We start from the raw sequence: 24,185 nt of genomic DNA, 5'->3' as shown, positions 1-24,185 counted from the left end.
CAACTTTTAAGAAGAGTGCAAAGAAACATCTTTTGAACTGCTCAAACTCATTCAAAATGTCTGGGGTTCATAGAGCTTGTTCTCACATTGCTATTTGTGCAACAATTTGAAAAACATATGCACGTTAAAAAAAGAAAATAAAACAAAACATACAGTGCTATATACACGTCTCAATATCCATAAATGTGAAAGGTACCTTGCACTCATCTACTATGACTGAATTGTGAGCTGCATAAACGCACTGGTTGGAGTTGTTTTCCCTATGATTTTTCATGTCGTCATAGATTGACTGAGTCTTGGTCATTTCAATGTCTTCGTGCCCTTTATGAGAGTCGATGCTGTCGAGTTCGGCCTTGGAAAGGTGGTAGACAATGCCAGCACCGAAAGAATCCCCCACTACATTGACCGAAGTTCTCATCCGGTCCCTACAAAAGAAGCAAAAGGCAGAGGTTGAATGCCATGAGAGGAAGAAAAAGTAGCACCTGAAAGGATGATTTAGTGTTACAGCTACTGCATTTATTTCAGAAAGGTTAAAGCATCTTTATAATAGAAAGGATTGTAGCTTTCAAGAGAAATTGAAACAGCTCAGTTTCCCAGGGGATGTGCCTGGACAGAAAGGATGTGCAAACTCCCATGTCACAGCTCTTCATACTCATTGGTGCTGGCAAAGAACTTGTCCTAGAAACACAGCCAAACTGCAGAGCTGTGCTTCACCGAGACCTCCCTGGTGCCTGCTTCTGGAGCTAGAGGTTTCATCCCAAGGTGCCTGGCCCACCTCATCTCCCCTGGGTTAATCTGAATTCATGGAGGCAATGAACTTAATGCAGCCAGGGAAAATGGTTTTGGATCTGTTGAGGTGTTCTCATTCCTGGGATGGACTAACAAAGGGCCTCTCCCATTAGTCTAAGTGAGAAAACTATGAGAAAAAATGCCCAAAGTGTCTCCATAAGGCTCAGGCCTTCAAAGCTCCTACTAGATTCCTCTCTGTTGGCACTATCTTTACAGATGGTCATCTGTTAGCGTGGCAGCATGCCCACTCACTTACTGTATGCCAGAACTCAGCGTATGAGCCAGCCAAATATAGGTCATGGCCTACAAAATGATGAGCCGTGACAACAGTTCAGTAACAAGCGCCCCTAGTTGCAAGAAGGTGCCAGCTGAGGCCCACATGCTTCCCTACAAAGAAACACGCTTGCTGGCACCTCCTGGACATGATGCCATTGGACAGACACACTGCCTTTCCCCTGCCTTTCTTTTACAGTGTGACTCAATCTGTCAGCACTCAACTCACAGCTGTGGATTTTCCTTCATCCTGCCCCAAATCCTCACAAAAGGGGAGATGGCCATAGAGAGGACTGCAGGACTGTGAGTTCACACTGTCCTTCCTATGGCAGAAGCCGTATTACACACTACAAAATCATTTGCACCTGCCAAATAGGTGTGAAGAGATAGCAATCTGATTTGCCTCCTCATACATGAGCTGAACATAAGAACCCTGAAAAAATTCTGACTGCTGGCTGCAATTCAAAGCTATTGCAGCAACCTTGAGTTTAGCTTTGTCAAAGAGATCAGAGAAGCAATTACAGTGATTAACTCTGAGGTACATCTGAGGAACATCCACAGAGACTCCTTAACACCTAATGAGCAGGTCACACAATGTGGGCTTTTGTTGAGTGACAGACAAGCCAGTGTGTAGGACCTCTTTCCCATGATGGTGATTAATTTGAAAACACTCTCTCTAGTATTGCTGGTATTAGATTTACGTGATATCTGTTTCCTGCACAACACTGAGCAAAAAGTAAAGCAAAACAAAACAAAAAACCCTCAAATGACAGACACTGATTATTGATACCTATTTATGGCCATACAAACTTTTGAGCCCTTTTTAACATCTTTGCTCTACACATCTGTAAATCTGCCTTTCCCAGCTGTGGAACTGTATTCCCTTTCAAGTGTCCCCTTTCCCTCTCTTCATTATCTTGTCTACATGTTTGGAGTTTGTAGTGTAATTTCTTAGCTGAATCAGCCCATTTCTACCATCAAAAGAACACCCAGAAGGAAAAAAAGCCTCCAATAATCCTGCTAAAACCCAAACAAACCAACAACCCATAGGCAAAAAAGGTTCTTTTGGTTTTGCTTCACTTGAACAAAATGTTTTACGCAGTTATCATCCTATGCCTATGAAGATTGTTTTAAACATGGTTAAAGTGGCATAATAGGAAGATACAACTTGCTGAGGTTAATTCTTAATGAAGACTATGAAATACGCTGAACCCTGCACTATAGCTCCCTAAGAACATTAAAGAATACCTGCTTAATTTTTAATTGCGTAAGTAGAATTAAATTTTGAAAGGATTCATCGATGCCAGACTAGGGAGGGACAGTATATGGTGCCAAAAAAGGAGGTGGAGAGAAGAATACATAAATATAATTTAGGCATACTTCATATTTTGAAAGGGTCATTTGAGGAGATGCTTCAGCCCATATTCACGTACTAGTAGCCAAGAGATTCAGTGATACAAACTGCACAGCGGTGCAGAGCACACTATACTGAGTGAACTGAAGTGAACAACGAATTTCCTTAATGAAAAGGACAAAATTTTGGCTGGGAGGAATAATGGGAAGGAAAGTCAAAGTTCTGTCTCAAAAGCCAATTCAACATTTGGTGAGAATGTGCTTTGGAATCACTGGGAGGTAATCCTTTAAATCCTGATAAGGATTAATGCATTATTTCCTCAAACTGACATAAATCACCTGGAAGCTTAACAGTGTTGAGGAGAGGAAAAGAAAAGAGGAACTGAATCAGGCCCTTAGAGTCTTATTATTACCAGTATCATTATTATAACAGTACCTATAGTATGCTAGTATGCAAAAAAGGCATTCTTGTTTCCCGGGAACTTGAAAACCTGGGAAATAACCCTACTAGATTTTAGAAGGCAGATTAAAATCTTAACATCCCATGCTAAGTCAAAAAGCAAGTTACATGTTTAACTTGCCTTACCTCATTGCCATTCTAGGAAAGATCTTCTGTTTCCTAGTTTAATTCAATTTATATGCAGCCCTATCTGTAACATTCAGATGTCGACTAGGTCTGAATGGTCTGAATTTCAATCTAAGCCAAGGAAAAGGAGTCAGAAATCAAGCACTCTTTCTCTAACTGAGTTTCTGAATGAAGGTAGGTGCTCTAAATATTGGATCAGCTGCCCCAGCCCATTTTCTCTAATTCTTTTTTCACTGCAAAATACCACTGTATTTGAGGCTGTGCTATGATATTTGCTAAGCTGTCAGCCTCACATTTGGAAAGTAGCCAGCTCCTGGCCAGCACAAAAGAAGCTGGATTCACTCCAGCTGTTGGCATATAATTACTGTCCTATTAAATGTCACAGCCGTGTTGTGCTTAATTTTAAACTGAGAAACTGTGAGTGTCGTGAAAGCTTGGGAAACTTGCCTGGTGAAAGCTCAGTCTGTGTACGTGTATGGGGGTAGGGGAAAGGTCTAGCCACCTAATCTCTAGATTTTGGAGCGGCTTAAGAAGATATTGATACAGAAACCTTTTGGCTCCAGTTTGAAGGAGAGAGTGTCAAGCTCACGGCCAATAAAAACTCAGCTTTGTGTTAAACCATGTTCAAACCATGCAAAGCTGTTTTCTGTCAGAATGCAGTTTCAAATGATGGTGGTATTGTAAAAGCAGTTGATGTTCCGATATTTTCTTTCATTGAGAATATTGAAAAAAAGCACAGAACAGGTCATTTTTGTAAAGCTTTCATTATCTGGGATTGAAATGCTATAAAAAGAGCTATTCCAGAATAATTCTACACTGCTGGTTGCATTTATGCACTTGTTCCAGAAAAGTGGCTGGAATTGGCCTTAAAATATTTTGTTAACATTCTCTTCTGTGTTCTACTAGAAATACTGCTGTAATTGTGTTTGATGATCTAAAAGCAATGAAAATAACCACCAAAGCTTGTAAGCAGAGAAAATACCTTTTTATGACCTTTTGTTTCAAAGCCAAAAGCTTGCTCAAAAGTTGGTTTGTGTGCCCTTTTCTAACATCAGCAATGCCAGCCACAACCTTTTGCAATCTCCTTAGACCATCACGGCTACCACAACACAACCACAAGAAGGTAGACGATAAAGCTATTAGCTATTGGCATAGGTTAATTAGCATGCCACCTCCATCTACAAACTTTGTCTTGTTTACCAGCACTACTGGCATGACACAGAGCTTGTCATCTCCTTTTTTATCTTTTTCTTTTGTCTTTTCCCTCTCTCTTTCAATTTTAAATCACTGTGGGATTGCACTGCTGACTGTCAGGCCAAAAGGATCCAAAGCCAAACAAGCATGCTGAAAGGTTCTTCTGCCTGGCATTGATTTGGGAAAGATACCTTGAAATACTTCTTTCAGAAGTACTATCTCTGAATCTATCCTTTCTATACTTACATTCATCGTCGCTACAGCTCCACAGTACAGGCATTTCTATTTCTCTGAGCAGGGCTGGATGACCCAGAGGTAAAAATGCTGGAGCCAAGACTGAAATACAGCATCTACTAGTGGATTGGAACTGCTGGTAAATTTACAGCTCTGAGGTTTGCTAGTGTGGGCAGAGCTTCTCAGTCCACAGGAATATTTTTAAGTGACATTTCCCTAAAAAAACAAACAAACCACAGGCTCCGTTTGCACATCCTCCTACCAGCTGCAGAAACCTACCTATTTGCCTTCACTTCGAGAGCCAGTAAAAACATATATTTAAAATGAGTGTGCACCTCCCTTCTGCTCTCCTCCTCCCAGCTGCAGATTCCTACACTGCTTTCCTGTTTTGAACCATGATTTCATAAATATAATAAACCCACAGAATGTCATGTTTTTCCCTATGCTGTACTCCAACTGCTGAACTCTGCCTTATTTCACCATTCTAAGTCATGATATGATATTCGGTTATATATAAAATATGTAAGTCATCTCTTCCTCTGCTTCCCCAAGCTGTAAATTTCTCTTATTTTTCCCTGAAGCAGAAATCAGAGCTGGAAGCTATTCTTCAAGACTCTTAGTGACATGACAGGTAATAAGAGATACAGTATAGCAGTAGGCCCAAAGGACATGTCAGAGGATCGACCAAGATCTTGAATTCTTCTCAATAAGCCAAAAGATAAGTGACAGAAAATCATCTCCTATTTTATCTTGACATTCTTATCACTGCTATTCCTTCTTGCATAATCTAAGCAGTATATCTGGGACTGAAAGCTGCCACAAGCAGGCAGCTGAGGCCACCAGCGGTAGGAGAAAATACACAAATCGTCCAGAGTGGCCCAGCTACCCTCACATCTCCCCTGCCGGGTGCCACAGCTGGCACAACAAAAGCACACTACAGAGAAGAATACTAGGGTGAATGATGGTGGTTGGCCAGAATATACTGTGCCACAGCAGCAAAGAACAATATAAAAGCCTGTAGAGACCAGTGCAACTTAGAGGAGTAAGGAGGCCCCATCAGCTCCTGTGAAGATGACAGAAAGATGTCAACACTGCCAAATGGCAACATAAGAAAGGATCTGACTTGGCAAATATCCTGTATATGTTCACAGCTTCTGCATCCAGGTATTGAGGAACAAAGGCCTTGGAAAACTATCTACGAGTTTGCTGTTTCTTGTTTGCGGACACCTGCAGTGGCACCGAAGGACTTTGATCTCAAGTCCTTCGAAATGAAAGCAGGTCCTTCAGGTTTTGTCAATCTGTCACAAAAATCTGGCTAGGGTATGGCCTTCTATCTTGCCGTTTGTTTTCTTGTTTTTCTTTTGTTTATATCCTGCTCTGGGACAGTTATCCTACAGTTTCTTTCTCAAAAGCATTTTACTTCCTTATGTACAAAAAGAAACAGCCTTTCCTCACTACAAGTGTAAACATTTTATACTACGAATGCCCAAACCCCACTGTAACTGGCTGACAGCATTCTGACCCACATATTCAGCATCCGTCCTTAATTTTAGACCAGAACAATGAGAAACAGAAATACAAAAGCAGCAACAAGAAAAATTGCTGTTTAGCTAAGTCTGTGATGGGGAGGTATCACGGAACAGAGCACAACTTACAGAAGCCAGTCAACGGCAACAAGCAAACTGATGTCCTGGGTGGGGAGACCCACTGCAGTCAGGATCAGGAGCATAGTGACAAGTCCCGCACTGGGTATACTGGCAGCTCCAACACTTGCGAGGGTGGCGGTCAAACTGCAAAAACCAAAACCAAAGCGGAGTAGCAGGAAGGGGAACATAATTTCATTGCATACTCATGTGATCATTTGGAAGGTCTTATTTCCAATTAGTTCTTCCCAGAAAACCAAGGACTGTATGATAAACCATAGCAAGTTCAGGCCAAGACTTTCACGCTTGTGTTCCTCCAAAGGTATTTATTTAAGGGTGGCCAGATCTACAGGGTTTGTCCTGAGAGCTGTAAGACCAAGACTGGTTATAACATTGAAATCTTTGGGCTAGTAGTGTTTTCTGAACTCTACCAATACATTCAGAGTGTTAAATATAGTTTTCATCATCCAGACTTGCTGAAGTTTGGTGGCCACAGGTTGAATTTCCAGGATGGTGCATTTCTGTTTATTTATGGGACTTGCAGACTGAACTGGGAGTTAATGGTTTCGAGAAACTGGTTATTATCAAGCAGAGAAGGGTAGAAGCCTTGGTATCCAAAACTCATTGTCCAAGCTAGCGGTGTACCAAGCCTAGATACAAATCACCCTAGATGCAAAACCAAAATTCATCCAATTGTGTCACAAATCCAAACTTATCTTTGTTTTTGCCTCTCCTTTTTTGTTTAAGAACACTAGAGTGAATGTCTGTGCTCCAAATGCTGAAGTTTGTAAAAATACACCACAGACCACTACAAACGGTAGCATCACTCGGCAATCCTATGCAGAAAGGAAAATGAATTTGTCAGAGAGTAAGCCAAGGGAAGGGGAAAAAAAAGCAAGGAAAGGGAGAGGGAGAAGGAAAGGGAGAAGGAAAGGGAGAGAATGGAGGGGGAGAAAAAGCCTCTGCCCTTTTGAAGCGGAGCACAGAGTTGACTAATATGGTTGCAATTCTGTGGGTGTAACCAACAAACCCGAAAGTGCTTCCAGCACAGAAGTAGGGGAAGGGGGAAATCCTCGGCTGCTAGCCACAGAACTAATCTGTGGGGATGTTAGCCTGATTTCGACCTGCCAGATGGCAGGTTTGACCCAGACAATCCAGGCTGCTGAGTTCGCCAGGTGTCTGGGTTAGAGTGCAGCCTGGCCTCCTAAACCTCCAGATATGTCCAGCAGGTACGCAGGCAGGAATCTCGGCTCTACTGCCAGGCTCTGAGCGTCATGCCAGTTCCTCGGGCACTTCCAGCCTGAACTGGTGAGGGAGCATTTCCAAGCTCTGTGAGGAAACGCTCCTGCCAGCCTTCCCACTGCAACGCTTACAGGGCTGGAGGGGAAAGAGGCTGTTCAGGTCCAAACAGAGCCTGGCTTGGCCACCATTTCCGAGATCACCCTCTCCTGAAGAAGACAGGAAATCAAAGTATCTGCGTGACCAGTAAGAAGTAATTAGGGCTAGTTAAAGACTAATCTTAACTACACAAAGGTCTTTGTGAGTTAATGTTTGGGTCATTTGAGTACCCCCAGTGCCACAAGCTGGGTTTGGCAGACATGAAATGATAACCTTCCATTCACTTGTACTGCCACCTCAAGGGATAGCTGTCGTTATATCGCTGCAGTAAAAATGCCATACTGCATGAAGAGGAGAACCAATGGTTTTCCTACAGATAGCCCCAAAGTGCCTACTGCTTAGTAAATGTGAGTCATAAAGTTGCCTACACCAGCCTTAAAATGGTGAGACGAAACAGTGCTAATGAGTCAATCCCTCAGAGGAGGTGCAAGAACAGTAAGGCGGGTTCAAGTTTACCAAACCTCTTGACCAACTGCTGATCCCTGACTTGAATTTCCCTGGATTCAATTTAGCCTTCTCTGAAATGACCGTTCTCATTTCTGGCAACAAAACTGCACCACTCAGGTCCAGCATCTGTCTGTTAGAAGCAGCCTGAACCCTTTATTTTATTTTTATTTTTTATTTATTTATTTTTAACTATTTTAGGGGTTAGGGCAGGAGGCAAACAAATGGAAAATACGCTGGTAATAAAACAGGGCAACAACCACAGAATTAGACACTGCTATGCAGGTGTTTCTTTAGTGTTAAAAAGAATTTAATAAAAGAAAGGTGGGTGGGTGAAAACTACAGGAAGAAGGCAAACTTGGCAGCTTTCACTTGTGGTTTACACTGTAGCTATTCAAAATGTTAGGCCTGGTATCCTCATCAAGTTTTCCATTGTAAATTAAGTTTAGCTGCAGCAGTCATAACTCTGCCATTCTTTTTTATTAGTCACCATATCTAAAGACTCTTAAAACTAGATTACAGTAAACAGTCTTGAATTACTCTTACCCACTTTGAATGTGTACTTTTCTCTGACCTTCCAGATATTCAGAGTACCAATTATGACTACTTGATATGAAAAAAACAGAGCTAATATTTTTGGGTTTAGAGATAAGAAGTCTGAGAGTACCTAGACCATGCTGCAGGTAACCTCACCCTAAGGATGCTTTACGCTCAGTCCTCTGTTTTTGCTGTTAACCGTAGTCACAGAAAAAGTACAAACAAACATGAAGAGACAAACACGGTTGGTGGGTACACTTCTTTTTTCTTGCACAGAATATAGAATACCTAAATAACAGGTATATTCTACAAAGTTAATGCCCCACATACCACTTTTAGCAACCCTCTATACTCAGCAAGCGAATTATTACATCGGACAGAGAATACTATTGACTTTCACCTTGTATTGACAACTACAAACCTGTAAAAAGTACTACCCGCATGCACTAAAGTTGCAAATACTGATAGAAGGTACAAGTCACTAGAGAACCAGGAACAAACATATACGGCATTCTTCTGCATGTCATTACTAAAAATCCATGAGTTTTGCAGCGGATCCCACAGCCACTGAGAAGACAGCCAACCCAAAGCTTTGTATTTTACAGACTTTAAAAACAATGCCCAGAAATACTTTGAACTCACCTCACAGTAACTATCTGCCCTCCATCCAGCTCAATGCCATTCATTTGTGCAATGAAGATGGCAGCCACAGCTTCATAAAGGGCTGTTCCATCCATGTTAATAGTTGCTCCAACAGGAAGAACGAACCTTGTTACACGCTTATCAATGCCTAGATTTTCTTCGAGACATCGGAACGTAACAGGTAATGTTCCAGCACTGAAGGAGAGAAAGCAAATAAGTACAAGACACATAATTAGAATATAATATACGTACATGAGGGAGAAAGTCAGAAATTCTGCTATCATTGTTTACATTTTCTATTTCCACTTTCTGCTGTGATTCAAGCCTTTTTGGCCAATTTTTCAATTAAGACTACATTTAGCTGGAGAAGGGACTGCGGTCAAGAAAAGAATATGACTTAGGCTTAAGGGATAAGAGCTTGAAGGATTATAGATGAAGCTTTCAAACTCATTTATGAATTATTTCTTGCAATTTTTTCAAAGCACGTATTCCAGATGTTTTCTGATTTGTTAGAACTTCAAGGAAAGGGATATATCCTAAATTTTGATTGTGAATTTGCTCTGAACAGAGAAATCAGTGCTGCTCTATGGAATGAATAAGCCAGAGGAAAGATATATAATCCATGCAGTTCTCAGAGCCTGGAGGACAGGAAAGGATATGAAATATGGTTGCAGGATAGGAAAGGATGTGAAACGTGGATGGAAGAGGGACTCCTTGCCCACAGTGCCTTGCCTTTGTGGGAACGGTTCAGGCTATTGCATTCACTTGCTCAAAACAAAACACCTTCATCTAAAAATCCAACTGATAACAGACCAAGACCATACTCTTTTCCCCTGTGGATGCAAATATCTTCTACTTCTCCCCTTCCCTAGCAGGTCTGGCTGCCTCAGGCAAAGGACTTGCTGCTGCAGGAACAAAACCCACACAGAAGCATGTTTTGGTTCCCTAATTTTTTGTGGTATCTCTGAGGTCAGGTCCACCACTAAATGAAGTTTATTGCTGTCTGAGAAGCTGCTCTGAAAAGTGAAAGCTGACTTGGGGAAATTCCTTTAAATCAGTGTTTCAGGACTGAATCAGCTGGGGCACATCTGCTCTAGCTTATTTGCTTTTCTCCAACTGAGCTGGCGGATATTCTCAATGATCTTGACTATTGCTAATGCTGGTGTCATTGCCCCCTACAAAAATACTAATTTGTTTATAACGAAAAGAGTAAAGGACTAAACTCACCAAATGTTCTCAAATAAATACTTACAGCATATTGTTTCTAGTGCCTTGCAACTTCAGAGTCTTTCCAACTCATTCATTCATTACCACAGAGACACTATTGGGTAAAAAAAATGTAATCCTTCCATTTTACAGATAATCAAAGTCAAGGAAAAGTGAGATTAAGGAATGATTGGAGTACCTAACCATTAGAATATAGTACCATATTAAATGTCCTAGGTTATCTGAGACAACCACATCAGTCTGACACTTATCACACAGGATCTATGGGTAACCCAAACCCTTCCGGACTGGTTGACACCTGAGTCACTTCCTAAATGATTCCTCCAATCCCACATCTATGGAAACTTGACTTGGAAGTCAGGAGCTCTTAGATCTCCACCCTGTGCTCAAATGTCTAGGCCATTGTTTTGTTCACTGAGGTGACTTTTTTAACAGATCTCAATAAACCGGATGCATAGTACCAATCATTTGTGTTCTGGCACCTTTATAAATGTGTTTGTAATTACAATTTGTTTTGTTACGTTTTTAATCAAAGGTAATCAAATTTATATTATTCTGTGTTTTTAGTCGAAACAGAGACAATTCTCACCTTGTAAAAACAATGTAGTATTCCCTCATAAGTTACTCTAGTGGCTGTATTTATAGCAGGTAGCTGAAAAGATTTGGTGAGTCATTAACCAACAATTACTAGTTAGTTTTTCAGTCAATGCCTGGATCACCTTGTCTTCTATAGTAAAGATATTCCTATATCTTATTAAAAGAACAAAATAGAAAATGTAGTTCACTGATGCACATTGAAACCCAGTCAGATAAGGTTCTTTTTCTTCTGAACAGATAAATCCCACCTAATATTTGTTTTCACAGATCGGGTCATCAGCACAAGGTGCATATGAGCCAGGGTGTAAGAGCATCGCAAAATACCCCGCCTGGGTCAGGCAGCAAGGGCTAGTCAAACATTTTTTGCCTTCAGTTGTGTCCCTGTGAGTAAGCACAGGTGGGTAGACAAGGTTTCTTTGTTAAAAGAGTGCAGTAAATAGATGCCTTACTCAGTTTGACCAAACAAAGAGCCTTAAGGGGAAGCATTTGCACTGCCCAGGGGCGCCAGATTAGATCGTATGATGGTGACTGTTTTAACTTGTCTATGGAGCTACAGAGTGGTCCAGTTCTGTCCATCTGGTTACTCAGATCTGAAGAGCAGTCAGGTGGTAAACGTAGCACCCATGCAAACCCGTAAGCTGGAACCACTTAGGAATTCCCTACCTCTTTCAACTTTGATCCTCCATCAAAAAACGTGACTTTGTGCTAAAAAAAAAAAAAAAAAAAGCTGGAAATTTTTAATTTAAAACCTAGGTGGAAACTTGAACATTTCAGTGCAGAAAAGCCTTAAGGAAACTGTGGTTTATTCAAGCTCCTGGCCAAGCTCTATCTTCCGTAGTCCCCCATTATTTATCCTCTTGTTCATCAGGGGAGAAGTTGTCCAGCACAGTAGTTTTGCCCCAGAGAGGGGCAGATAAAATCTGGTGCTCTTAAGGCACTCCTGAAATCAAGAATGCTCAGTTTTCTGATGGTCAGTAAAAAAAGGAAGATTAAATTTTCTTCAGAAATAAAGCATTTCTTGAAGAAAAACACTTATTATACAGTTTTCCACAGAAAAAGTTTCAACCCAAATCTGCTGACTGCCCCCTTGCGAAGCACCACAACTTATTACTGAGACCTGAGTCATTCAGACTCCTACACACTTCGCTGAGTCTGTTTTGTGCATTAGCTCCATGGCTAAAATGCTCAGCTCTATACTGAAGTCCCCCTAGTCTGTCAAACTGGATGAAAGAAGAAAAGTGAGGCTTTTAAGTAACTCTTTGCTGCTGTTTGTGATCCAGATTGTATCTAAGTCTAATTTGCAGAGAGCTCCCTGGATACCTTTTGTGTCCTTCACAGAAGAGCAGAGAAAGGGCTTGGGTACACTGCAATCCTCAGTGAGAGCAGCAGATACGGACAAATCCTGGAGCGCTATAGCTCTCAGTTTACAACAGCCTCTGCTGCCTATTACCATCATACTTTAAGGGAGGAAGTGACTGGCAGCAATGGGAGATTTTCATACATGTCCTTCATTTCCCTCTTGAAGCCTAGCACAATTCTTTCTTTCTGAAGCAGCAAGGTGAAAACTTGTCAAGAACCAGATTAAAGTTCTTATTCCTTATAGTTTGCTCTATTAATAATGACTGTAAAGTACTCATGCCACTTTCTCATTAACAGGCTTTCAAAAGGTGAGCAAATAGAATTATCACTGTTTCCTAGCAGAGGAGACAAGCCCAGAAGTAACACAGTTTGAACAAATCACTGGGCCAATACCAGAGAAGAAAACAGGAACTGGGTCTCCCAATTCCCTTCAGCTGGCCACATGACCTCTCTCAAAAAATCACCAGGGCCTATGGTAATTTTTTTTTCCCCAGCAAGACTGGGTAACAAAAAGCTTTTATTCAATGGCATAAAATAATTTTGTAGTGAAGGTCAGAACAGCAGATGTATTATCTCTAAACAGCAGCTAATGATCTGCCAAAAAATAAATAAAGCTGTTATTTCTCAAGTGTACCTGGAAGCTGTGCCTAGTGCTGTGATCCATGCCTGGAAAATCCCAGCAAGGAATGAAAAGGGGCTTTTCCTTGTTATCACAAAGTAGAGCAGAGGCAAGAAGATCCCTCCATGGATGACGAGGCCCACGATCACAGTTACCATGTACATGCCAAGTTGCCTAGCAACTACTTCTAAGTCTTTGATTGCGATGATTTTTCCACAGATGAGGCAAGCAATGCCCAAAGGGGAATACCTAGAGAAAGGCAACAAGCAGAGACAGAACTGGTCCTTAGAGCATGCAGTCACAAACTTTGCACTCAACAGAATATAGACTAGCGGAAGAGGTAGGGCACTCTCAGGCTCAGTGCTGAGATGCAGATCAGGAAGTGATAGAAATTCAACAGATCGCTTTCACACCTCTTTTAAAAATTAAGGCCATCTCCAGCGAATTCCACCTTTGCTTAATTTTTTTCCATCACACCAAATGGAATATGCATTTCCTGAATAGTCTTTGATTCTGGAATAACATCCTACGAGAATATAATAATGTTATACATTCAACTGCTTAGGACCATTATGAAGAATAGCGTAGTATTTGTTCTTAATATGCAACTCTTACAACACAAACAGCTCATCTGTTTCAGAGAATTGTATTATTAGCTTCATTTAAATTATCTGTTGAAATGAATTGCCTTTCTTTCATCTTGAATGCTGCAAATGTCTCTATTATGTTCTTCCAATAATTTGGAGAAATGCTTTTTAGTCTATGGATTCTTCGTTTATGTGCTTCAGTTATGTGCTTTTGTTATTTATGATAGGTTATTGGTCACCTCGGGCATGTGCTCCCCTGATGCCATAGCTGTAACTTTTAAATAGGAAGATAACTGTGTCACCCTATAAACAGATCTGAAATGAATGGATATTTTTAATAATCAGCAATAGTAAAAATGCCTGAATGTGCATGGATAGAAGATAATATTTATTCCTCCACTGGTAAAGGTTAGTATACCATATCATTTTGAGTGACATTCACTTTATCTGTTTGATAAGACTTCAGCTGAGAGAAAGTATTGTGTGTAATGTGTGTAGAGGAATAGTAAACAATAAAATGTTGCTCTGAGAAAACACGGTTATCTAAATTTTCAAAAACGATTAGTGATTTGGGTGCTTAATTAAAGGCAATACAAAGGAAACTGAGTTCTAGAAAGAAAGTGCTTCATGGTTTCTGGAAGACAGGCCTCACGGTCTCCCAAGCAGCGTGCCCAAAAACTGGAAAGCCCTCAGTCATCAGTCACTTAAAATGCAAGGCCAAATATTTTACCAGTTATCATAGAGTCTGTTTTTCAATAAGCTTGACCAAGCATATTCCTTTTAAAGAATTATATGGTGTCACAGTCAGATGTCAGATTTGTTTTATGTTCCCATAGCTATGCTGTGCTCCTGAGAGTCTTATAAACTACTGGAGCTGCCACAGGAGTTACAGCCTTCTGTGCAGAGAAGTCATAAACCAAACAGAATGTAGTTCTGCATAAAGAAGAATTGCATCTGTCTTTATAAATATACACACAAAATACTGCTCTGGCCACAACAATTCTTTAACTGTTCTAGACAGCGACGAGTAAGTGGAACTCCCAGCATCAATTAATCTCCTTTCTCAAAGAAAGAGAAACAAAAAGCACATATGTGAAAATAAACATTTGCAGTGGATATGTTGAAACTGGAATGGTTTCCTGTCATTGCAACACTGGCTACTAGAGAAACTTTGTAACTTCAGTTACATATTATATCTTAGGTGAAATAAGAGTAAATTCTCGCTCTTGGAGTGTTTTGAGAGGATAGTCACGGTCTCTCTCTCTCTTAGTCAAGAGCAGCAGACTAAAATAGTGAAAAAAATAGGGCTTTATCAATAAAAACAATTATGTTTTTGTGTGGCAAGATCCCCTATTGAAAAGCAGAAGCATAACAGGAATGCACGGTCATTCTTTAACTTTTGTTCTATACATTTCCACATAGCTGTTGCTATCTGCATCACTCTTGCATAACGTGTCTTCCTTTGAAACGCTGCTAATGCTGAGGGCTCATGCTTCAGGCACCTTGCTCCCACTTCCATTATACTGTCCATCTAGAACCTCAGAGGGGAGGCAGAGTGTAGCCCTGTGACTCAGGAAACTGCATTTCCAGGGACATCTGGCAATCGTGGGAGCAATGGGCCATAACAGACGTGTTATACTGGAGCAGCTATTTCTGCTCTTAGAATTTCTTGCCAACAGTAGTTAGTTCATTAAAGACCTGGGACTAATCCTAACTCAAACACACACAATGCAGACACACCAGTCTGGGACAGTAAGTGTTGGCAGAAAGAACAGGGTACTATCAGTTTTCTTAGTTTGTGCTAGCAAAAAAAAAATGGCATTGCCTTCAGCTGATTGAATGAGTTGATTAGTGTAGGACTTAGGAGATACCCAAATTAGCAGCACTATGCCAAATATAGGAATGCATTTGTATGTTCTGAAAAACTGGTTTTATGTGATATGGCCATGTTTGACACTGAGTGCAAACAGCTCTGGGGAAGCACTCAGAAGAATCCTCTCAAAGAAAGAGTGAATTCCCCTCCAGAAATGCAAACAAGGGCTCAGTCCTGACTGCGTGAAGTCACTCCGGTGAAGGCAAGCCAGGCCCTGGTGTTGTGAATGGGCACACTTCAAAAGCTGGTGGCTAAGCTCCAGTACCCTGACTGTGATGAGCTTCTAGGATACAGATTCTGCAGAAACTAAGCGGGGAGAAGGCTATATACATCACTGACAACCACTGGAATTTTATTTAGTGGTAAGCCAATTTTGCTACAGAAGACAGTTAACAAAGTCTGCCTCCAGGCTTCTTTATAATTATGCCTCCTAGCTAATACCCTGGGATTATGCTAACCTCCCAGGAAGATTTGGATGTTCTTATGTGGGGCGTGCTAGCCTGCTTAGGTGTCCTTCTAGGTAATGAACTTCCACAGTAAATGTGGCACTTAAAGGTCCTTCCTGGTAGCTGCATGTCTTGGATTTTAGTACACAGAAAACAGAACCTATCATCTTCAGAAATATTTCAAAATATGTCCTAAATAATCCTCATCAAATAGAAACAGTGCTGTTCTGGTTCTAACACCCCTGTCAAGGCTTTAAAAACTGAGCTATTTCATTATATAGATTACTAATAAAGTGCATTCACTATATGCAATGTTAGGATTTTGTAAGATTTTAAAAATCTGTGTGTTTTAGAAGTTAGGACTTCAAACTTACCACATGATCATAGTTACTAGCTTCATCACAATTTCATTCAGGATATTGAAGAAATCCACCATCATCTTGGCCTGCTCTCCCATCTTCCCCATAGCAATGCCAAAAGCAATAAAGAATCCTATCAAACCTATTGGGAAAAAAAATCACAATACAAAGAAAAGCAAGTGAAACCATGTTTTTTAGTAAGTTCTTGCACCTAGTCAACCTCTTGATACTACCTGCTTTATCCAGTTTTCAAGATGACTATACTGTACTACTCGGCTCTTGGGACTTTTTAATGTGAACTCATCCTCAACTTTCATAAGCATATTCGGAAGAATGTCCTTTATTCTTTATTATTTTACTAAATTCCAATTTCACAGTCCAACTACATTTTTTCTTTTTTCTGAATTGATCCAACCATCAAAAAAATACCTGTACTATAATCTTACCAGCACCACACAATTGACAGAAACCTCCTAGCTCTTGGTAAATGGGAAAGGCAACACAGCACCATACCATGGCTGTTCCTTGTTGCTAAAACAGTCATTAGAGACCAAGGGTGTTTTTGCAAAGCTTCCAGAAAACCTCTTGACAGATCCAACCTACTGACTAGTCAGCCCCAGAATACAGGGAAACGCAAAAGCAGCCCCAGAAAACACTATTCACAGGCCAGGAATATCCCAGTTAGATGAAGAGCATGGGGGTGGGAGGACAAGATGAGTATTGTCCTTTAAGCGAAAGCAGGGAACTCACAGTAAACAGATTAACCTCATTGAAATTGGTTATTAGGGGATATAAAGTCATAGAATTCAATATGAGTAAGACCAGACTCCTAAATTTAAATTACTGGAGTATGAAACTCTTCAGTATTCACCTGCAAAGTATTACTTTGGAGCTGTGTTCCCAATGCTAAGCTTTACTATCCAGTAATTTTCACTGTCCAGAGTGGGATTATTAACTGATACTGAAGGATGGTCTGAAGCAGCTCTTTGAGGTTAAACATTGAGATGCAATATGAGTTCAGGATTTAACAAATGTGTGAACTCAGCTTGGAAATCCCCCAGGAAAAACCCATCAGGATACAAAAGCAGCAAAAGAAGGGAATTTCAGCCACCAGTACCCTGGGAAAAGACAGGCTGTTCCATATCCTCACACTGAGTTCAACAACAGACATTCTTTTTATATACTCTTGGATATAAAATCATTCTCTAGCACCAAGCCATCGTTGCTGAGTCACTTAACTAGGGAAGGGAAGTATATGTATGTGTGCTGCAGAGCATGGAGAAATGATGAAAAGCTTTTCAGTCAAAGATCAAGTAACTTCCTGGAATTCAGACTGTGCACCAGAAAACGTTAGTAGGTGGTTTTGTTCCGTTAATTCCAAACTAGCTGCTACATTAGTCATAGCAGTCAAGTTGGTTCACATTTGCAGGAGTTTGCTTGGCTTCTACAGTTTATGCAGGCTGGATGGCAGTTCCCCAACATTTTCACTTCTTCATTCAAACAACATTTGAGAGTCATTGGTCAAAACACTGCAGCAATTCTCTCACCTAAACTATACTTTTAACACTATGTATTTTCTTACTCTAGGAATTTTATCCAGTCTTCTAGCTCTTTTCCTATCTATGACAGGGCCAGCACAATACAATTCCAGCACTAAGTGTAATACATCTCTCACATTAGAAATACTGTTTCATTTTAACACATAAGCAGAGCTCCAAGTGAGAAAAAACAGGTGAGGGTAACAGTATGAGCAATAAGCTCCTGCCTCACAGAGTGCAAAATGCCAATTTGCACCTTTGCAAGAATGTGGCTCCTCTGCCCACTGATGTTTGGTGGAATGAAAAGTCACTGAGTTAGGCAAAATACAGTGGCTCCCAGCTCCTGTAGAGCAAGCTGCTTCGCAGAGAAACAAGTTATCTCTGATTAGCTTATTGATGGTATCTTCCCCATGCCTAGGCAGAGCAGCCACTGCCAACCGACTCACCAACACCTGGAGAAGCTCTGCAGGCAGAGCGGCCACTGCCTCTGTGGGAGCAGCTGCAAGCAGTCTGTAAGGGGCTACTTGCCCATAAAAAGTGATGGCCTGGTGGTGTTCACTCAGCTAAAGCAGTGGTTTAGGTATTGCCACACACTGTCCCACTCTGAAGACAGCATCTATAAACAAACACCAGTATGAGACTCAGCCCTTTGCCAGAGCATGCGTGCATTCAAGTGTAGGTGTGCAGATGAGTGCTACAAATTATGGCTAATTTGTGACCAACTTCACCCACGTCTAGAAGGTGAAGGAGGAGCGTGCTTTTCTGGGCTGACAAAACTGTGAGTTTAGGTATGCAGGAGAAAATAGGAGAGGTGTGGTGGCCCTTCATTTCTCCCTCCCAGTCTTCCCTGGTTAGAACAGGTGCTTTGGGAAGGGATGAGATAGGCAAAACCTTCTTTGTACCACCCCCACGTACTGGCTTGTACAGACAAGATGGCATGATGGTGGTTGTTCATAATTTGCAGCTGGCAAAGGTCAGCCGCCAAGATGAAACAGGGAGGGAGTTGTGACTCAGAGATGTGTCAAGCCTCTCTGGGATTTTTCTTGGGTGGTACGGTTCACACCCCACCTAACACTTCAGGCTGTGCCTCAAGCCAAATTTTAGTTCAACATGCCCAAGAAACCTACTGGAAACAACTGAGCTCAAATTCATCGGGAGTGGGTAAAGCACTGGCTCTTGAAGCTTTATCCCCTACTGTTTTGCCAATATGCATTAGTATTAGTCTAGGTAGGCTACTTCAAAGGACATTTTGGTTGCCTCCTACATGCTTCCCTATTGTACTCCAAAAAAAAAAAAAAAAAAAAAAAAAAACCTGCAGAGTTGCCAATCCAAGATAATTTGCTTCATTGTTTCTCTGATCTAGTCATATTTCTATTAAGACTATAAGGTTTTCATCTCTGAGACCAGTGGGCAGCTAGTAGGTGATAACATTTGATGATTATTTGTGGGGGCTAAACTTGCATGGAAGAGCAGATTACACAACACTGGCTACCCACTAGCTAACTAGTCACAGCCAAGAGCTATTTCATACACATTATGTACATATTTGACAGGCAAAAGTTTCCCTACCCAAGACATTCATGCCATCCTTAAATTCAAGTCCTTTCTTAATGACCAGCTGGGCTTCTGGTGGTGCTTCCCGCACTGTCTCATTCATCATAGCAAAAGCAGAGTCAGTGACATTAGGTGGTTCTTCAATTGGTGGTGGCACCAGCACCTTCTTGGTGACAGTTTGGATCTGAAGGCAATAGAAAGGGAGGATGAGAATGGAATCAGACTGAACGTAATCCATATGGGAGATCAGGAAATAGTAAGAAAAAGTCTTCACTTGAAATTCCAGGGAAAGATCTTTTTAAAGGATTAGGCATGCATTCCACAACCTCTTATCCCCTCTTCCAAAAATAAATCTGTTTTTCAATAGTTCCAAGTGTCACAAAGTCCTGGGAGTCTTCCTCACAACACTGGTGTGAAAAGGATGGCAAATACTTGTTCTTTACGACTACCATGTAACATTTTACAGATAGTTAGCCTCTTTGTCCAGATGTTTCACAAACGTTGCTTCACAGATTGTATCTTACACACAGGTATCATTTATTTATCAGCAAAAGGCAGGCACTTCTAAGACCAGTCACAGCAGCAACTCTGTCACAAGGCTTGTTACTCAGGCTGGTTTGTCTGGCTCAAGCTATCATAGTTTGATGGTTAACTTCAATCAGAAACTAATGACATTCCCAACACTTCATTCAGTGATTGATTGTGAGAGCTCAAAATGGAAAACACATAGGCCCCTGAGCTCTCTAATGAAAATATTTTGAGTGACAGATAACAGAAGAACTAGCTAAGCTGCCAGACACTTACTAAATCAAATTTTGCCACCTCAGAAAAAGGGAGATCAACGTCTGAATAGATCTGGACCACTCCAGACACAAGGCAGGGAAGGCTGGGAAAGAACGGCAGTGGGAGAAATGGGCTTGATTTTACTGCTGGGGGCGGGGGGAAGGAGGAGGAGGGAAACAAAGAGATCTGTGACTTGCTGCTTTGAGAAGGGACCACCTTTTCCACCCACTTTGCTACCTTGAGCCTTTCCTGCCTCTTCATGGCTCTGAGAAAGGCAAAATAGCAAGGAAGCTATGACAGTTTCACCATTGCTGCCCATCTGCTCCCTACTTTCTGCGCTCCTTGAAACATGTCTGAGCAAGACATCAGAAGCAGTGTGTTACCTTTCAAAGAACATTTGCACCTCCTTCTTGTTGGGATGGCACATTGTACTACTGTCGATTATGTCCACATTCACACACCATTTTAAAATATCTTATTTCTCTCCTTTCAAAACCTGCTGTCTGAATCTACATAATGAAAGGGACGTAGACAGAAAACCAGCATAGATACTGTATGAGAAACTCTTCAGTTGTCTTGAAACCAGCCAACATTCCTGCACGTTTACATTTTCCAGAGTTAAATTTTATCTGGGGAGTGTTGTCAGCACATTATTTTTTATATGAGGTGTCCAGAATGTAAGAGCAGAGCCACAGAAATAAAACATAAAACATCAGATTCCAAGCACTCACAAATGCCAGTACAGTCAGTAAAGTCAGAGATCTCCAGCCATTCTTTGCATGACGCCCATAGTCACTACAAATGCTGAGCCTAACGAAGTTTAGATTCTGATAACAACATCCGAGGCCAGAAAAGCATCTGAATGTCGCAGTCATTATCCCGTATCACATATTTAGACATAAGGTTCTCTTTCATGGCACATAAGATCACGAGTCTCTGCTGGAATAGTAGTTTTCATTACATATTAAGCATTTTTTGTGCACTATAGAAAATTCAAGAGATATTGAAATCCCATGAAGTTCTGAGCTCAGTTTCCAAGTGAGCTGTATCTAACTTGCAGCTGAATCCCTTCATCGCTCTCTGCCCGATAGCAAGGGAAGGTATGTAAGCCGCCCACGCAGATCGCTGCTGCACAGTACCACTGCCGGCCACACTTCAAAATCATTCTTGGCAGGAATTCTACAAAAACTGCCTCCTCCTAAGGCAACCTGGAAACACTGAATGCTCATGGGAGACTCCATATGAATGTAGGAAGAGAAACTACACCATGAAAAGAAGGTAAATTTCCTTCTAAATACAGTGAGAGAGAAGTAAAGCCTAACTCCTTTACTGAGGAGTAAGTGATAATAGGAGGCACAAGTTCTTTTAGGAAAGGAGTATGACTTACTACGCAAAGGAAAGGTGTTTTTGTGGCAGAGGCTTTTTCCAGCAATTACTTTGGAATCTGATAAGATGAAATATAGGAAAGCCAAACAGCTCACTAGGGACTGTTCTTCACATGCCACTGAAATCAGAATTGTATCCACTGACTTCTATGGGCTTTGAAACAGGCCTGAGCAGATAAGTAAAAAAAAAAAAAAAAAACAAAAAAAAACAAAAAAAAACAAAAAAAAAACAAAAAAAAAAACACCCTATCAGTGGAATTGGTGATCCACCCCTAGTGAAGTGCACTAAACATTACTATTATACACGCTGAAAAAACAATATAAAGCTTTCCGAGAAAACTATTGCTAGCTTAATTCTTCCTTCCTCCCACTTTTTATCTCTTTGTCTATATATTCAACCACTTTCAACAGACCAAAAATGTAATTCTTCTCGCTTCCATAATTTAAAATAGGGGAAGGAAACAAAAACACAAGTGCCCTGTTCTCCCCCCACTCAGTTTTGCAAAAACACATTTCACATTACACGTGGTGTTTAGCCAACCACAGTCTGACCACATGACTGCCATTCCCATGATGATTTGGAAATATTGACAGTGTTCTCTCTTTAAAGCCCCAAGGACCATGTGTTTTTATGTGAAAGTCTGGGGAAGAAGTGAAGCAATCCAAGTCCTTTTGGCAGCTTAGGTTGCCCTCCATTCCTCCACCCCCCATCGTACCCCCCACTTCTCTTCATCCTATTCTCCAGCCTAAACCACAGTTCTAGCTATCATGCCATTTCATTTAGGAACACTTAAGAATGGGTTTGGCAACAAACCTCGTTTGGTTTAACAAAAAAAGTCTGCATTATTGCCAAGCAATTTAGTTTTGGAAAAAGCAGCTCACATACAAGAAGTAGGCTAAAACAGAGACCAGGGAACATGCATTTTTTGTTGCTTTTACTCCTCAAAGTAAAGCCACTCTGATTAAACGTTGGTGAAAAGCGTTTAGACAAAATTATTTACCTACGCAGCAAGCAACACATGGTGTCAGCCACCTGCTCGCCCAGCAAGCCTCAAACCCGGCCTGATGGAGCCACCTGTAGGTGGGTCAGTCACTTAACTATTGTCCCCACACGCTCCGGACTCTGATGCAGCGAATGGAAGTTATGAGACGCTGGGTTTTGCGGTACATCTCCACTGCACCCAGCCTGAATGAAGACCGTTCACACACTACGCATAGGGCACTGCAGAGCCATCAGCTCAGTAACTAATGACTGAAACCAAATTCAGCTAAGGTGAAAGATGCCATAACTCATCTGCCATTCAGCCCCGAGCCAGCACTCATAACCGTATATATTGTATACAGAGTGAGGAAGTATTTTAAGATTACTTAAGAATGGACTAAAAATAATCTTCCTTAAAAAGTTTAGGAAATAAAATAACAACTACAATATAAAACAAAGTAGCTATAAACGATGTTCTTTCATTTTCCCACTCAAGACCTGAGACCTGCATTTCTCTTTTCATCATCATTTCTGTCATTCACCTACACAAAGACATTAACTCTACAGACAGCCCTAGTAAATTGAAAAAATATTGCCACAGAATAGAAGGATTTACCTGCTGAAAGCATGCTTGGACTAAATTTTCAGGGAACAGGTTTCGGATCAGATCCAAGAAAGCATCCAGACTAGATACTTCATCATTCTTCTTCCCTTGACCTAGCTGTTTCTTGAGCTTTGGATTCCCTGGGTGGATGGCTAAAACCAGAATCACACCCAGCACAGCAGCAATAATAGTGGTGGACATGTAGTAGACCATGGCTCTTGTACCCAATCGGCCACTTGCTTTAGCATCTAAACCAGACAGTCCTGCAGGTGTTTTATTTTAAGAAAGAAACAATTAAATTGAGAATCAATTTCCAATTCAATAATCACCACAGAAAATCCTGTATAATTTGCCATGTTTAATGACCGCCTGCAGATGTTTTTTTCTCCTATTGAAATTTTCACCGCTAGATAGAGTATTGAAGCTTCTCCCTCCCTCCAGTTCTTATGTGAACACTGCCTGCTGTTGCTAATCTGAGGACAAGCACTGGAGATTCCATCTAACTGCAAAGGAGACATTGAAAACAGAGAAGGTACCATACCATCTTTTGCCCTTCACTGCTGAAAACTGGTCACGTTCTGGCTGACACCACAGCTTAAAGAAGGCTAGGCTTTCTAGTGTCATGCCATCATCTCTACAAGGTCCGGTCCAGGAATTAGGTGAAACAGCATATTAAGAGAATTCTCATGGTCAAGATGACAGTATGTGTGCACGTGTTTGTAAAGAAATTCACTGAAGCATCTACATACTAAAGCAAATAGAGTTAATCAGAAATGAACCTTGAAATGTACATTGCAGCTGCAAAATCCTTGACAGGATCATACTATTTTTCTTCTTCCTACGTCACAAAAAGCAAACCAGGTGATATCTGTAGCAAGCATCTTAAAGTACTTATGGCTAATAGATCTTACCTGTGATTAAACTGGAGATAATTAAAGGGAGGATCAACATTTTTAGCATCCTCATAAGTATATCCCCTGGGAAGGCTATTAACATGATTATGTCAGGGTCAATAGGTGTTGCTAGGCGAAGAAGACCCCCACACAGTGCACCCAGGATGACACCTAGAAGGGGAATAAAAGAGAGCAGGTAGGCAAGGTAAGTATATCCAAATGGGCATTGATTACCCAGCAGAACAGCCTGGAAGAAAAACAGTTACAGAAGGTAGGTGATTTTTGG

The 24,185-nt window shown here is 41.1% G+C and overlaps 1 protein-coding gene across 3 annotated transcripts in view; it reads right to left on the bottom strand.

The window, feature by feature from the left end:
* The window catches only part of SLC1A2 (solute carrier family 1 member 2), a 100,274-nt gene that overhangs the window by 12,774 nt on the left and 63,315 nt on the right, over positions 1–24,185 (bottom strand). For all 3 annotated transcript variants that reach the window (XM_064512782.1, XM_026099952.2, XM_064512783.1), the window contains 8 exons: positions 23,918–24,070; positions 23,019–23,269; positions 19,268–19,436; positions 16,176–16,302; positions 12,911–13,144; positions 9,094–9,288; positions 6,085–6,219; positions 197–425 (listed from right to left, as the gene is read on the bottom strand). In XM_064512782.1, coding sequence (XP_064368852.1) covers positions 197–425; positions 6,085–6,219; positions 9,094–9,288; positions 12,911–13,144; positions 16,176–16,302; positions 19,268–19,436; positions 23,019–23,269; positions 23,918–24,070 — 1,493 coding nt within the window. The remainder of the gene's footprint in view (positions 1–196; positions 426–6,084; positions 6,220–9,093; positions 9,289–12,910; positions 13,145–16,175; positions 16,303–19,267; positions 19,437–23,018; positions 23,270–23,917; positions 24,071–24,185) is intronic.

This window comes from Dromaius novaehollandiae, chromosome 5 (assembly GCF_036370855.1).
Source record: "Dromaius novaehollandiae isolate bDroNov1 chromosome 5, bDroNov1.hap1, whole genome shotgun sequence".
Classification (NCBI taxonomy): domain Eukaryota; kingdom Metazoa; phylum Chordata; class Aves; order Casuariiformes; family Dromaiidae; genus Dromaius; species Dromaius novaehollandiae.
This window is presented reverse-complemented; position numbering and strand designations above follow the sequence as displayed.